Here is a 17708-nt window from a genome sequence, read left to right as displayed (position 1 = left end):
CCCCACACCTGATAAAGAGACTGAAGGGCCCACAACAACAACAAGCAGCTGAGCATTACAACAGCTGGCCAGGAGCATAACTCAGCCTCCCTGGGCGCCTATAGGGAGAGCTAACAGGCCACAACAGAAGGACACACGTAGCCCACATAGGGGCCACCCCTGGAACATTGAGAACTGAGGGAAGCACACTGGAATCCCCCTAAGGCATAACTTAGATAAGGTCACCTATCCAAGAGCAGGAGACGTAGCTGACCTACCTAATACGTAGACACAAGCACAGGGAAAGAGGCAAAATGAGGAGGCAAAAGAATACATTCCAAGTAAGGGAACAGGACAAAACCCCAGAAAAGGAACTAAGTGAAAGAGAAATGAGCAACCTACCTGACAGAGAGTTCAAACTAAGAGTGTTAAGGATGCTCACTGATCTGGGGAGAAGAATAGATGAACTCAGTGAGAATGTCAACAAAGAAATGGAAGATATAAAAAAGAAATGAAGAATACAATACTGGAAATGAAAAATTCATTAGAGGGACTCAAAAGCAGAGTAGAGGATACAGAAGAACGGATCTGTGAGCTGGAAGAAAGACTAGAAGAAATTACCCAAGGTGAACAGGTAAAAGAGAAAAGAAAAAGAGTGAGGACAGTCTAAGGGACCTCTGGGACAACATCAAGCGCACTAACATCCGTTTTATAGGTGTCCCGGAAGGAGAAGAGCGAGACAAGGGGGCAGAGAATCTATTTCAAGAAATAATAGATGAAAACTTCCCTAACCTAAGGAAGGAAACAGACATCCAGGTACAGGAAGCACAGAGAGCCCCAAACAAGATAAACCCAAAGAGGCCCACACCAAGACACATCATAATCAAAATGTCCAGAATTAAAGATAAAGAGAGAATCCTAAAAGCTGCAAGAGAATGTCAAGTAACATACAAAGGAAACCCCATAAGGCTAGAAGAGAATGGCACGATATATTTAAAGTGCTAAAAGGTAAAAACTTACAGCCAAGAATACTCTACCCAGCAAGGTTATCATTCAAAATGGAAGGAGAAATCAAAATTTTCCCAGATAAGCAAAAATTAAAGGAGTTTGTAACCAAGAAACCAGTGCTACAAGTAATGTTAAAGGGACTGATTTAAGGGGAAAAGAGAAGACCACAAATAGAAAGAATTATCTATTTCCATGATTAGAACATAATGGATACAAATGCACAAAAAAGAGGTTAGATATGATATTAAAAACATAAAAGGAGGGAGGAGGGGAGTTAAAGAGTACAGCTTTCAGACAGAGGTCAAACTAAAGTGACCATCAATTCTGTATAGAAGAAGTAAGGAACAGAGAAGGACTACTAAAACACTGAGAAAAAAAAAAAAGATTAAAGATGGCAGTAAGTACATACTTATCAATAGCTACTTTAAACGTCAATGGACTAAATGCTCCAATTAAAAGGCATAGGGTGGCTGACTGGATAAAAAAACAAGACCCATATATATGCTGCATACAAGAGACACACTTCAGACCTAAAGACACTCACAAACTGAAAGTGAAGGGATGGAAAAAGATACTCCACGCAAATGGCAATGAAAAGAAAGCTGGGGTAGCAGTACTCATATCAGACAAAATAGACTTTAAAACAAAAACTGTAAAAAGAGACAAAGAAGGGCATTACATAATGATCAAGGGAACAATCCAACAAGAGGATGTAACACTTGTAAATATCTACGCACCCAAGGTAGGTGCACCTAAATATATAAAGCAATTATTAACAGACATAAAAATGGAAATAGACTGTAACACAATAATAGTAGGGGACTTTAACACTCCACTTACACCAACGGATAGATCATCCAAACAGAAGATCAATAAGGAAACATTGGCCTTAAACGACACACTACAACAGATGGACCTAGTAGATATATACAGAGCATTCCATCCAAAAACCGAAGAATACACATTCTTTTCAAATGCACATGGAACATTCTCCAGGATTGATCACATATTAGGCCACAAAACAAGTCTCCATAAATTTAAGAAGACTGAAATAATACCAAGCATCTTTTCTGACCACAATGGTATGAAACTAGAAATCAACTATAGGAAGAAAATCAGAAAAGCCACAAATACATGGAGATTAAACAAAATGCTACTGAACAACGACTGGGTTAACGAAGAAATCAAAGAAGAAATCAAAAAGTACCTGGAGACAAATGAAAATGAAAATACGACATGCCAGAATTTATGGGATAGAGCAAAAGCGGTTCTAAGAGGGAAGTTTATAGCGATACAGGCCTATCTCAACAAACAAGAAAAATCTCAAATAAACAATCTAACAATGCACCTAAAGGAACTGGAAAAAGAAGAACAAACAAAGCCCAAAATCAGTAGAAGAAGGGAAATCATAAAAATCAAAGCAGAAATAAATGAAATAGAGACCAAAAAAACAATAGAAAAAATTAATAAAACCAAGAGCTGGTTCTTTGAAAAGATCAACAAAATTGACAAACCTTTAGCTAGACTCACCAAGAACAAAAGAGAGAAGGCACAAATAAGTAAAATCAGAAATGAAAGAGGAGAGGTTACAACAGACACCTCAGAAATACAAAAGATTATAAGAGAATACTATGAAAAGCTATATGCCAACCAATTCGACAATCTGGAAGAAATGGATAAATTCTTAGAATCATACAACCTTCCAAAACTGGATCAAGAAGAAGTAGAGAATTTGAATAGACCAATCACCAGTAAGGAGATCGAAACAGTAATCACAAACCTCCCCAAAAATAAAAGGCCAGGACCAGACGGCTTCCTGGTGAATTCTACCAAACATTCAAAGAAGACTTAATACCTATCCTTCTCAAACTCTTCCAACAAATTGAGGAGGGGGGGAAGCTCCCTAACTCATTCTACGAAGCTGACATTACCCTGATACCAAAACCAGACAAGGACAACACAAAAAAAGAAAATTACAGGCCGATATCACTGATGAACATCGATGCGAAAATCCTCAACAAAATACTAGCAAATCGCATACAACAATACGTTAAAAAGATTATACACCATGATCAAGTGGGATTTATTCCAGGTATGCAGGGATGGTTTAACATTCGCAAATCAATCAACGTAATACACCACATTAATAAAATGAAGAACAAAAATCACATGATCATCTCAATAGATGCAGAGAAAGCATTTGACAAGATACAGCATCCATTTATGATAAAAACTCTGAATAAAATGGGTATAGAAGGAAAGTATCTCAACATAATAAAGACCATATATGAGAAACCCACAGCTAATATCATCCTCAATGGTGAAAAACTGAAAGCTATCCTCTAAGAACAGGAACCAGACAAGGATGCCCACTGTCACCACTCCTATTTAACATAGTATTGGAAGTCCTAGCCAGAGTAATCAGGCAAGAGAAAGAAATAAAAGGGATCCAAATTGGAAAGGAAGAAGTGAAACTGTCACTATTTGCAGATGACATGATTTTATATATAGAAAACCCTAAAGAATCCACCAGAAAACTTTTAGAAGTAATAAACGAATATGGTAAAGTTGCAGGATACAAAATCAACATACAAAAATCAGTTGCATTCCTGTACACTAACAACGAAGTAGCAGAAAGAGAATTTAAGAATACCATCCCATTTACAATTGCAACAAAAAGAATAAAATACCTAGGAATAAACTTAACCAAAGAGGTGAAAGATCTGTACACCGAAAACTATAAAACATTTCTGAAAGAAATTGAAGAAGACACAAAAAAATGGAAACATATTCCGTGCTCTTGGATTGGAAGAATTAACATAGTTAAGATGTCCATACTTCCTAAAGCAATCTATAGATTCAATGCAATCCCTATCAAAGTTCCAACAACATTTTTCACAGAAATAGAACAAAGAATCCTAAAATTTATATGGAACAACAAAAGACCCCGAATAGCTAAAGGAATCCTGAGAAAAAAGAACCAAGCTGGAGGTATCACACTCCCTGATTTCAAAATATACTACAAAGCTATAGTAACCAAAACAGCATGGTACTGGCACAAAAACGGACACACAGATCAATGGAATAGAATTGAAAGCCCAGAAATAAACCCACACGTCTATGGACAGCTAATCTTTGACAAAAGAGCCAAGAACATCCAATGGGGAAAAGAAAGTCTCTTCAACAAATGGTGTTGGGAAAATTGGATAGCCACATGCAAAAAAATGAAAGTAGACCCTAACCTTACACCATACACAAAAATTAACTCCAAATGGATTAAAGACTTGAACGTAAGACCTGAAACTATGAAACTTCTAGAAGAAAACATAGGCAGTACGCTCTTCGACATCGGTCTTAGCAACATCTTTTCAAACACCACATCTGACCGGGCAAGAGAAACAATAGAAAAATAAACAAATGGGACTACATCAAACTAAAAAGCTTCTGCACAGCAAAGGAAACCATCAACAAAACGAAAAGACAACCTAACAATTGGGAGAAGATATTTGCTAATCATACATCTGATAAGGGCTTAATCTCCAAAATATATAAAGAACTCATGAATCTCAACAACAAAAAAACTAACAACCCAATTAAAAAATGGGCAAAAGATCTGAACAGACATTTCTCCAAAAAAGATATACAGATGGCCAACAGACACATGAAAAGATGTTCAAAATCACTAACTATCAGGGAAATGCAAATCAAAACTACAATGAGATATCACCTCACGCCCGTCAGAATGGCTATAATTAACAAGACAGGAAACAACATGTGTTGGAGAGGATGTGGAGAGAAGGGAACTCTCATACACTGCTGGTGGGAGTGCAAACTCGTGCAGCCACTATAGAAAACAGTATGGAGATTCCTCAAAAAATCAAGGATAGAACTACCATATGATCCAGCTATTCCACTCTTGGGTATTTATCCAAAGAACTTGAAAACACCAATTTGCAAAGGTACATGCACCCCTGTGTTCATTGCAGCATTATTCACAATAGCCAAGACTTGGAAGCAACATAAGTGCCCATCAAGGGACGAATGGATAAAGAAGCTGTGGTATATATACACAATGGAATACTACTCAGCCATAAGAAACGATGAAATCCAGCCATTTGTGACAACATGGATGGACATTGAGGGTATAATGCAAAGTGAAATAAGTCAGAGGGAGAAGGTCAAATACCGTATGATTTCCTTCATTAAGTAGTAGATAATAACAACAATAAACAAACACATAGGGAAAAAAAAATTGGATATAACATATTCCTAGTTTTATTTTTAAATGGCTAAAAATTACATAGGAATAGATACATATAGGTCTGTGTGTGTTTATGTTTTGATTTGATTATAAAAGCATGAAGAAAAAAGATGGAAGATTATAAACCAAGTTATCATTGTGGGTTACAAGGCAAGTGTTGATTATTGTGAGTAGAGAGGTATGGGTAAAAAAGGAAAAGAAATAGTAAAAAAGGAACATACCAATAAAAATATATGTGAAATATCCTCACATTTAAAAAAAAAAAAAAAAAAAGAAAGCTGTCGAGGTACTTTTGGAAAAGAAAAATTAGAGGCAAGGTAACTCATTTTTAAAAGAGGGGAAAGTCAAGAATGAAGTATTTGCAGGAAGATACAGAAAAGAGAATCAAACTGATTTGTCTTAATTCCAGAAAGGACTAGGAAGTAAAGGCACCAAAATACTGGGGAATGCAGGGAAGACAGTTAAGTCAAGTCAGTAAAAAGAGACAACTGAGTCCTCAGATTCCATTTGCTTACCCTACACTCCCTCCCTGCCAGGAGATTCCTGCTCCTCCACCACCACCAACTATAAAGAAAATGAACCAGAAAGGCTCTGCACTTCAGAACTTCAGGCACAGTAAAGAGCAAGGGTAAGGCGCCAGGTTGAAAATGGAAGAATAAATTAAAATTCTGCATACTGAGCAGAGACACCCGTATCCCCACTCTAAGCTCTCTTTCCTATCCAGGCTCTCACAACACCAACAGGTAAGCTTATACTTGCCAGGGATAGTAGACTAGCTACACCTGTAAAAGCTAGGAAAAGAAAAAACCAAAACTACAGGTAACTAACAATCCCTGAAAAAAGCAGGACAGTTGCTCTAGTCCTTTACATCAAGTCTACATCAATAGGCCCTGCTCATTGTGTTTTAACTGCCTCATTTTTTAAACTGAGACATAATTCACATACCATAAAATTCACCCTTGTAGAGTGTACAATTCAGTGGTTTTAGTATATTCAAAGTTGTGCAATCACCACCACTAATTCTAGAACATTTTCATCAACACACTCCCCCCACAAAACCCCATACCCATTAACAGTCATTCTCCATTCCTCCCTCCTCTCTGCTCCTGGCAACCACTAATCTACGTTGTTTCTATGGATTTGCTTATTCTAGACAGTTCATATAAATGGAATCATACAATATGTGGCCTTTTTGTGTTTGGCTTATCTCACCTAGTATACCGTTTTCAGGGTTCACCTATGTAGTAGCATGTATCAGTACTTCATTCCTTTTTATGGCCCGATAATATCCATTATTATGGATACATCACATTTTGTTTATTCATTCATCAGTTGATGGACATTTCGGTTGTTCCTACTTTCTGGCTATTATGAATAATGCTGCTATGAACATTCATGTTCAAGTTTTAGTGTGGACATGTTTTTAGTTCTCTTGGGTATATACCTAGGGGTGAAGTTTAACTTTTGGGGGAACTGCCACTGTATTCCAGAGCTGCCGCACCGTTTTACATTCCCATCAACAACATATGAGGGTTGCAATTTCCCTACATCCTCACCAACACTTGTTTTTGTCCATCTTTTTTATTACAGCCACCCTAGTGGGTGTGAAGTAGAATCTCATCGTAATTTTGATTTGCATTTTCCTAATGACTAATGATGCTGACCATCGTTTCATGTGCTTATATGGTCCATCTGTATATCACCTTTGGAGAAATGTCTATTCAGATGCCCATTTTAAAACCGGCTGTCGTGCTGAGGTGTAAGAGTTCTTTATATATTCTGGATACCAGTCCCTATCAGATACATGATTTGCAAATATTTTCTCCCATTCTGTGGGTTGTCTCCCACTTTATGATAGGGTCCTTTGAAGCACAAAAGTTTTTAATTTTGATGAAGTCCAATTTATCTATTTTTTTCCTTTTGTAACACTTGTGCTTTTGGTGTTATATCTAAGAAATCACTGCCTAATTCAAGGCTGTGAATATTTATATTTATGCCCATATTTTTTTCTAAGAGTTTTATAGTTTTAACTCTTACATTTAAGTCTTTTATCCACTTTGATTTAAGTAATATAACATGATGTGAGGCAGGGTCCAACTTCATTCTTTTGTATGTGGATATCCAGTTGTCCTAACACCATTTGTTGAAAAGACTATTTTTCCCCTCACTGAATGTCATGGCACTCTTGTTGAAAATCTGCCTTACTTTTTAATAAGAAAGAAAACCTGAGCATCACTATACACTTGAGGAAAGTTTCTAACATGAAAGAAGGGATGAAAACAAATGATAACAATAACAAAAACCTATGAAAAAACAATCACATTTTTTTCTGAACCAAACAAATCAATAAGCTAACAAATAATGTTAGAAAACTATTAATATAATTCATCATATTAACCAATTTAAGGAAAGTGAATTCAAGACTTATCCTCTACTCAATGAAATAAGAACAGATCTTCCTTAAACATGATTTAAAAAGTTTTTTTAATCATCAGCAAAAGTGATAGTTTTGATATTTTCTAATTTTTATAGCTTGAATTTCTTTATCTCACCTAAGTGCATTGGCCAGTACCCCAGAACCATGGTTAAATGAGAGGAGTGATAGTGGCATCCTAGCTTCTGACTTTGGTGGGAATGCTTCTAATATTTCTTCTTTAAGTATAAAGCTAGCTTTTGGTTTCAGCCATATATATCATGGTTAAGAAACTATCCATTTATTCCTATTTTACTGAATGTTTATATTTGATAACAATTATCAAAATTGTAAATGTACATTCTATATAAATATATGTATGTATCTGAAATGATGTATGTAGAAGGTCACATACAATGGTTTTACACTGGAAACAACTTTAAAATCCACCAATAGGGGTTAGTTATAAATTAAGGTTTATCCATACTTTGGAATTCAGTGGAGGAAGTTCTTTTATGTCCTGATATGGAGAGCTCACCCAGAGAAGTTTCTGAGGTGAAAAAGCAAGATGCAGTGTTCTCCTCTGTGAAACTGTGGCAAAAGAAGTGTCTGTTTTAGCATCCACTAATGGCTTCTCATTCTGATTTTGTATGTTTCCTTAGGAAAATGTGCATGTTTTACAGCTCTACAACTAAAGCAGTATTCTGTGTCTCTATAGCATTCACATCTTTAAAGAATATCTTTTAATTTCATTAGTAGCTAATGTTTCAACAGCCTCGAAAACTATAAAATTTACAAAGAATGTGATTTTTGAACGTATGTTAGAGCTTTAGGATGCCTTGCAAAGGAAAATAGACAAGTTCACACCTGATCTATTTAATTTTAAGAACCAATCAATTCGACTGTAGCAATCAACACTGATGGTGAAAATGGTGAAATGGCCACTGGTATTTATATAAAGAACCTGCAGCCACTTAAAAATGTGGCCACAGTTTGTTGAAGAAGGTTGACAGTCAATTTAACTAGTGCTTTACTTCCGTGAACTCCTTATCTTATTTAAAATTTTTTGATAGTCTAGAGTGATTGAGCAATTAATTTGTTTTCCAAGAACAATCACTGTTTTCTCCAAGTCCCCCAAAAAGATGCAGAACAAATATATTCAGCAATCTGTTGTTAGTGTCAAAAAGGGTGAAAAATGTGTTTGTGCTTGCACCTGATTATGCTTGTTCATAAATAAAAAAATTATCTGCAAAGATAATAAATTAAAAACTCAAGGAAATAAAACCCAGAAAATAGAAGAAGATAAAAAAATGAGTAACAGGAGAGAAGAATTATGAAAATTATAAAATCAATCCAAAGAAGGCCTAACATCCAAACAATAAGTTACAGTGAAAGAGCATCAAATGTCCCAAAATTGAAGGACACGACTATTTAGCTGAGAATGCCCAAAGTATATCATCATAAAATTTCAGAATGCAGGGATAAAACCTTCCAAATGTTTCCAAGAAGAAGAAAATAAAATCACACACAAAGGATCAGCAGTAAGAATGTCTTTGGATATCTTGGCAGGAATAACTTCAAATTTTTAAAATTTCCAATCTGGTTCTACATTCAGTTAAATTGTCAATCAAGTATACAGATAGAATAAACACATCTTCAGACATGCAGGGTCTCAGAAGTTTACCTCTTAGGGAATTCTTTTCTCAGGAAACTATTAGAGGATATGCTCCACGAAAATGAGAGGGAAAATCAAGAAAGAGAACAGAGACATGAGATCCAGGACACAGTCAATACAAAAAAAAAGGAGACAAAAGGAAGTATTAGGATGATGGCAGAGGCAGCCTTAAGACAATAGCTGTTCAGCAAGGCTAGAGGGCAACCAATTTAGGCTAGAATAGGATGGGAGTGTTCAAGAGAGATGTCTGGAATGGGGAGACTAATCTCGAATGGGGAGACTATGTGGAAACTAACCTGAGAGGTACAGAAAGAATTCGTGAGAGGCACACAACTATTGCAACAAATGAAAAAATGGTGGCAATTATTTTATCTATAAAAAGAGAAAAGTTATAAAGAAAAACACAGCATAGAAAAAAAGAGCAGGAAGAAATTCATCAATAGAGAATATTTTATACAGTCATGCATCACTTGACAGAGATACATTCTGAGAAATGCATTGGTAAGTGATTCTGTCATTGTGCAAACATCACAGTGTACTTACACAAACCTAGATGGTATAGCCTACTACACACCTAGGCTACATGGTATTAACCTCAAGGGACCACTGTCACATGCAGTCCGTCGTTGACTGAAACGTTATGTGGCACAGGACTATTGTCATTATAGCTACAAAATTATCAAATAGTGTTTTAACCAAAAATTGTGATACAGGGAGAAATAAGGGTGAGGATGCAGTACAGAGTGTTCACGTGTGCTAAATTCTCATCTATCATAATAAGAATTTAATAAATTATGTCTAAACTTGGCAAAACAACATGGCAGTATCCACATATTTAGAAACAGAAGAAACAGCTAGAAGAGTTCAAAGCTATCTCTGTGGAGAGGAAAAAAAGACTGATTTTTTTTCAATACTATTTGACTTCTGAAAATAAGTGCATATATTACTGTGATTAAACAAAAAAAGAAAGGGGGCTGGCCCCGTGGCATAGTGGTTAAGTTTAGCACACTCCACTTCAGTGGCCTGAGTTCATGGGTTTGGATCCCTGGTGCAGACCTATACCACTTGTCAGCCACACTGGGAGGTGACGCACATATAAAGTGGAGGAAGACTGGCACAGATGTTAGCTCAGGGCGAATCTTCCTCAGCAAAAAAAAAAAAAAAAAAAAAAAGAAAAAAAAGCTAGTATATATTGAGAAGGTGCCAAATAGTGTTCTAAACTCTTTATATTTATTAAATAATTTAATCTTCACAACAAGCCTATGAAGTAGATGGTATTTTATCCCTGTTTAAAATGAGAAAACTAAGGCCCAGAGAGATTAAATAACTTACAAGATCAAACAGCTAGAGAGAGGCAGAGCTAAGATTTGAACCCAAACAATATCACTCCACAGCAAATATTCTTATTATAGTGTCACAATATTACACTAAATTGTCCTATCAAAAAGTAAAAATTAATTTTAAAATCTCTAGTTAAAAACATAAAATGTATTTCAAAAACAGTAGAATCCCATTGAAAATATTACTTCCGTGATCTTTAAGAGCCCACCCCTCACTACAATACTGAATAAAGATTCTACATTTTTGTAAAACAATAAACTCAGACTTGTATTTTGTGTTTAAAACAAGAACCATCACTTCAGTTAGGTTTTCTACTACCATGGCATTTCCCTCCTCTTGTCCTTCTACCGCTATACTAACAGCTGTCCTATAATTTATGCCTTTCTATTTTAAGCCTTTTCTTTTTGGGGAAAAGGATGGTTACAGAGAATAAAAATGTAAATGAAAGAAAAGTTTCATATAAAATTTAAAATCGTTTATAAAAAAAATAACCATTGGGAAATAGATTTGCTACATGAATGACAAAAAGGCTAATATTCTTAACTAAAGATTCATTCATATTAAGAAAAACATGAGCCAATTTTAAAAAGGCAAGACTATGAACAGACAACTTACAGAAGAGCAAATTCAAAAGGCTAATATTCAACCTTACTACTAACAAAGGACACACAATTGGGAATGAGATATATACCATCTCCTCTACCTAAGTGGCAAAGACTAAAAATAAATATAATAACACTGGCAAAGCTGCAGTGAGCCAAGCACACTCACACAATGCTTATGGTAACATAAACTGGCACAGATTTTCTGGAGAGGAATTTGACAATATGTGTGAAAACATCTTCCACTCATTTAGCCAAGAAAATAATTTAAAATGCAACAATAGTAGTCACATCAGTGAAATATCAGAATCAACTTATATGCTCTAAAATATTACTGGTGGGGAGGGGATGTTTACAAATATTATGATACAGCCAAATAAAATGAAATTCTACCATCATTAACAGTGTTTTAATAACACAGACAAACTCTTATAACAAATAAATAAAAGCAGGATACAAAACTGTGTTTATAGAAAGATCTGAATTATGTGTCAGATAAACAAACCTATGTACCTAAAATCAATCAAACGTCAGCAGTCACATTCTCTGACAACGTGCACAACTTTTTTTTTCTTTGAAATTATTTTTATTATCCAATTTTTTTTCAGTAAACACGAGGTAAAATTCTATAGATGGAAAAAGAAAAGTTTGTGTGTAGAGCAGTTTCACATACCTTGGTGGCTGTTACTGATGTAGCCAAGTTTGTAGTTTTGGAAGAGGATCCATTAGAACTTGCTGGTGGTGTCTGAGCCACTACAGGTTTACTGTTTGTGCTGTTTGTTCCATTAGCAGCACTGGTGGAGTGGGAGAAAGTAAATTTGAAGCTACCAGAAGATGTCCTTTTGGGAAGGTTTTCCTTGTCTTCACTTTCTTTTGCTGAAGGAGAAGTAAAATTTTGAACCTATATCAGTAAATATTGCTAAATAAAAGCATTTGAAAAAAACAATAATTTAAAAACCTATAGAACACTGCTTTTGCTTTATAAGAGCTAACGGAGTAGAGCACGATGTGTATGGTGATAAATCTTTATTAGCTAGAATCTTAGAAATCTCAGGATTATAAAGGACCTTAAGAACCAGCCACCCTACACTGGAATTCTATATTGCTGTTTCTAGGACACTGCCAAAGACTCATTAGCTATCTGAGTTTTCCTTTGATTGTCTCCCTGCAGCTTCCACTCACTGACTCTATACTGCTGCTCCTTAAGAACCTAATAATCTCTCCCACAAGTCAATATTCCAAATGCCTAAAGACAACGATATGATTATGTCTATCAGTCTCCTATTTCCTGAATATTCCAGGTTCCTTTATCTCTTTCTTTTATGACACAGGTGTCTATTATCCTTTAACATCTGGTTGCTACTATTTTTGTACATGATTCTTAACTGGATGCAGTACTTCAAGTATGGCCTCACTGCCTCTTTTGACAGTAGTCAGGGCAGTGCCTGTAATGAGTAACGGTAGAAGAATTTGGCTACCAAATTTGGTAGCCATTCCGTAGGACATTTTAATATGCTATTTGCTCCCCCAGGCTGAAGTAAATAGAACCTATGGCACTAACGAGTGGAAAATGAGACTGGGAACAATAGTTTCAGGGAGAATGTAATACGAAATCAATGAAACACTAACAAATTAGAAATGCCTTTAGAAAATCGCACATTCAAAAATCACAAACTTATTTATTATAAAGTCCAGGAAATGCTTTTGCCTTTTAACATATAAATTTTTATTAGACATTTAAATAATATACGCAGGACAGTATTCCCATAACGGTAATTTTTCAGGCTATAGAATTCAAGTGATTAGTTCTTTTGAAAGATACGAGTAAGAGCCTAGTTTTATAAACAAGTCAAAAATATTTGAAAGACAAGAGAAATTTTCCTTTTACTTCTCTTCATATTCTATCTTTATGAAACTTTTATAATGACTTTAAAATTTCAAAGAGCAAAGTTATTTCTTTGAGTTTAGTTTCCTTAGCTGTAAAAGGCAGAGTGCTCTGGAAAGTTTCTATGGATCTGTATGATCTCTATTATTATTGGAGATTTCAGTATAGAAAAAAAGACAAGAGTGTTCACAGAGGGCAAAGTGTAAGCAGACAATGCAATTTCTAAATACCAAAGGAAGAGCTTCATAAAATGGTCGGTTTCAAGAAAAAACATTTTAAACATGAAAAGAACTCCCAAACAGATTTACAAAAAGTGCATAAATCTAAAAGGGCACGATTCAGTATAAAATTCATGTTTTTCTTGTTTTAAAAACTATGACGAGACCTTCACACAAATTAATAATTTCTGTAATAAACAAGAGAATGCAGTATTCAAAAATTCAAAATTTTAATACCTTTTTTAGTCTCCATAAATTTTTCATAACTATCTGGAAAATCATCTTCTGGCTTAGATTTTTCCACTGGTGCCACAACTGCTTTTCCTTCCTCCTCTTCATCTTCATTAAACCACATTTCTTCATCCTCTTCCAAGGCTTTTGCATCTCTGCGAAATCTGTTACTACGCAATATAGATGGTACACTGTAAGAAATATATCACAAATATTGAGTAATGATTTAAAGTTCATGCCCAGATTAAATTTGAGAATAAATATGTATAACCAAGAGGAGCTGAAGTAATTTTAACTGAGTATAATTTATATCACAGTCACCTCAAATCATGATACAAGATGTAACAGAGAACACTCCAAAATATTTAAGGATGCTGTAAACAAAACTAAAAATTTATCTTGAGTTACAATATGGAGCAGTAACTTTTCATATAAAAGATCTGGGGTAATCCTACCCTCTTACATAACCCTGTACTATTTAACGACAGGAAAAAAAAATTCCTGGGTAAATTTCATATGTAAGATCCAAACTGCAGACTATTTCAGATGTAATTTTATAGGCTATAAGGGCAATATACTTAAACAGTACCTGTTCAGTTTCTGATTTTGTCTGTCTTTTTCTTGCTCATATTTAGTCTTCAATCCTTTGAATGTCTGAACATATTCAATCGATTCAAGTGCTTTATAAAAGTTTTCAACTATATGTGCAGTAAGAGACTTGATATCTTCCTGTATAAGTACAAAATTTACATTTCAAATATAATGCAATGCTTGTTAGGAGAAAAACTTAAAAATTTTTTTATAGTTCCAAAGCTGATCAAAAAATGTTTTTCAAAATCACCTTCCAAAAATAAATGTCCTAATTTCTTTATACATGAGCCAGGACTCCACAGAAAACTTGGAAAAAGGGAGAAGCAATTCACTGGAGCCCTTTTGGAGGACTATAAAGAACATTTGAAAAGTAAATGGATTTAGTTTATGCCTTCTATTTATTTTTTGTATTTACATAGCACTTTACAACTTAAAAAGCACTTTCACATACAATTTCACTTGATCCTCATAACAATTCTATGAAATAGGTTTTATTATCCCCATTTTACAGAAAAGGAAAATTGAGGCTATGAGAGCAGTTGGATGGCCTGATCAAGAGCACACAGCACACAGAAAGCAGATTTTGAAATTATATTTTCAACAAATGTTAGGTTTTAATTAATGACTCCTCATTTAACTGCTATCAAAATGGGATAAGCCTTATCTAATAATAAACACAGATTCCTCAGACTATATTACATATACAGATCTGATAAACTATTAACTTGAATTCTACTTGCCTATTCCCGCAGTCTTCCAGTGTTTAATCTTTGTGAAATAAACTGACAGTAATAACTTCTAAACTCTATATGAACATTCTAAATGGTCATTGCAAATGCATGGGTACAAAGCAGGTTCATTATTAAAAATAATTAAAGCTGTGATTCAGGACTTTAACACTAGTAACAAATATACAGGCTGCTTCTTTAAAAAATGCACCACATTCTGGTTGTATTAAGGATTTTAAGTCTTTAAACTAGTCTCCCTGGACATCTCAATCAAAAAATATGCAAAGAAGAAAAATTAGAAACCTAGGTAAAATGGTTCTATGTTGCATACTCAACAAAAAGATAAATTTTGGGATTCAATGTACATTTATCAACCACTCAAAATTATTTTCAGAAAAACAAATTCAATCACAGGAATGGGGATGGGGTTGTGAATCCTACAATTCATTTTATCAGTATCTCACCAAAAATTTTAAAGGAATAAAAATATAAACGTTAATCCCTGATTCATTAGAACAGTGTACCGTGAACCTGGGTTCAGATATTTGGTGAGCTAGTTAACTATGTTCCCTCTTTCCAAGGCTAAAGACAGTACTTCTATCCTCTTCATCCTTTTGAAAATCATATTCTTGGCAAGTGACCACTATTAGGAAAACAATCCAGTCAGCCAAATAATCTTCATATGAGAAGAGTATGTCATCAGTAGAAATCTGATTTGTAAGAAACAAAACTAGAGAACTAGAGAATTTCTAGATTTGACTTTTTTCAAGTTCTTTCTAACCATGTGGCCATTTCCCCTGGTGGAATGATTTCAGTGTGTGGGAGAGGGTAAATTTATTGTACCATTTCTACAGTTATCTGTCTTATTCCTGTTATTCACACAGAGCTCTCTCCGGATCGTTTTATGACAAGTCTTTTTTTACCCAAAACTGAGCTGCAACATATCTTCAAACGCTGACTGTGCTCCTAACCAAATGGATGCTCCTGAATAGGTCACTTATCACTTTGGGTGTCTCAAGCCCCTCATCTGTAAAATAAGGCAGTTGGAGTAGTCCGCCTAACTTCCTGGTCTCTTTAACTTAAATTCAATGATAACATCCTACCTTTTATGCATCTTATACTAATGTCTACCAAAGCAACTATTTTTCAACCTTTCCATTCATTTTTATTACTACCCTCATAATAGATCACAGAGATCACACAAATGGCATGCTTGACTGAAATGTCCACATATGCCAGATATGATCCTGAAACATTTGGCCAATAAAAAAGGAACTGAGAAGAATAGAGTAAATATGGGTTAAAAGACAATGCTGAATTTTGCAATTTAAAACATTAACATCATTAAACATATAATTACTGTACTTTACCAAGAATCCCTTAATATAAACTTACCACTCTTATAAATTCAAACAACTCAACAACAGCTGAATTCAATAGATTATACCGAGTTCCATTATCCAGAAGAGCATTTATAACTGGTTCAAAAAGATTTCCCTTGGTGATGTAACGATTATAAAATTCATCTTTAAGGCCAATTATCCGCCTCATAAAACGAAGAGCACCTAATTAAAAATAATACAGGAATAAGTTGATGATCTTACTAATATTAATTATTATACAGGTATTTTTGCATAAGGCAATGTATATGTTCTTCTCGAATAATAAGCAAAATTGTGCATTAAAAATAACTGGGCTTGGAGAAAAAGAGAGTTAGGGAAAGACCATTCAAAACCTGCACAACTTTTGTAGCCAGAGTTAACAAAAAACCAGTAATTGGTATCTGGGAGATAAATAAACTACGTAAGCAGGTAGCTCCATGGCAGAGAGATTAAAAAATATACAAAAACCATAGAATGCAAATGCTGGCAGTACTCAGCAGCAATGCTGGTGGATGCAGAGACAATGCAGTGAAGGCAGCTCAGAATCAGTGGGGCGCTGTCACTAAGGTGGGCACAGGAATGGTGCAACCTGCCAAGAGCCAAGATTCCCTTACCTCTCTGGAGGAGGGAGCTCTGGCAGTAGGTGCTTCTTTTAAATTTTCTGAAAATACAGCCAAAGGGGCTCCTGCTATCAGTTTAACAGGAGAGCTACAGATTTTTCACTTTTCTGATAAAGGCTATAGTTCCACTCCCACTATTCCAGCTCCCTTTGCCCTGGAAAAATCATCTGTGAACCAACACTACCTCCACAATATAATAACATCATTCCCTTGTTTACCAATTGCTTATGAGCTATTTTGCCTTAGGTAAACATGTATTCTGGCAGATCAGAATGTATGTGTAAAAGAATGATAAAGTGACAAACAGTATAATTCGGCTTTTTCAAATTTTAGAATACTGAAAAGCAATTTTCCTTTTAACTAGTCTTTTCCCTAGCTAAATAAGGCTAAACAAATTTAGCAATATTATTGCTAAAATTTTTATGAAACAGAAAACACTCTAATTTTAATCTCTTATTTTTATGTTTGTTGATCCTTTAACTTGTAACCTCTCCCCTAAGTACTTTAACTTATTTTACTGATACCACTAGTCGAATCTTTCAAACACATGGTTTCTGAATTTATAAGTCAGTCTCTCATTTCAACCCTCTGTTCATGGATGAAAGTCATTAAAAGTTGTGTCTGTCAAAAAGGTTCTCAATACTATCTGAGAATAAAACAGAAACAGGCCACATAAGGTATAAATGTATAATAACTGACACTAAACAAGTGTGGAGAGAAGTGCTAGACTTATATTACCTGTTTTTATGGCAGGATAAGAAACAGTTCACTTAA

The 17708-nt window shown here is 34.9% G+C and overlaps 1 protein-coding gene across 5 annotated transcripts in view; it reads right to left on the bottom strand.

Annotated features, from left to right (window-relative positions):
• PPP4R3B (protein phosphatase 4 regulatory subunit 3B) overlaps window positions 1–17708 on the bottom strand; it is a 73917-nt gene that overhangs the window by 5388 nt on the left and 50821 nt on the right. For 4 of the 5 annotated variants that reach the window (XM_087436737.1, XM_004435669.3, XM_087436733.1 and 1 more), the window contains 4 exons: window positions 16328–16497; window positions 14203–14342; window positions 13620–13804; window positions 11953–12155 (listed from right to left, as the gene is read on the bottom strand). In XM_087436737.1, the coding sequence (XP_087292863.1) occupies window positions 11953–12155; window positions 13620–13804; window positions 14203–14342; window positions 16328–16497 (698 nt within the window). The remainder of the gene's footprint in view (window positions 1–11952; window positions 12156–13619; window positions 13805–14202; window positions 14343–16327; window positions 16498–17708) is intronic. The other variant, XM_087436734.1, reaches the window with a different exon arrangement.

The sequence above is a fragment of the Ceratotherium simum genome, chromosome 11 (genome assembly GCF_057802395.1).
Source record: "Ceratotherium simum simum isolate JZ-2026a chromosome 11, ASM5780239v1, whole genome shotgun sequence".
NCBI lineage: Eukaryota > Metazoa > Chordata > Mammalia > Perissodactyla > Rhinocerotidae > Ceratotherium > Ceratotherium simum.
Note: the sequence above shows the minus strand (reverse complement) of the source record. Positions and strands in the feature narration are given on the sequence as shown.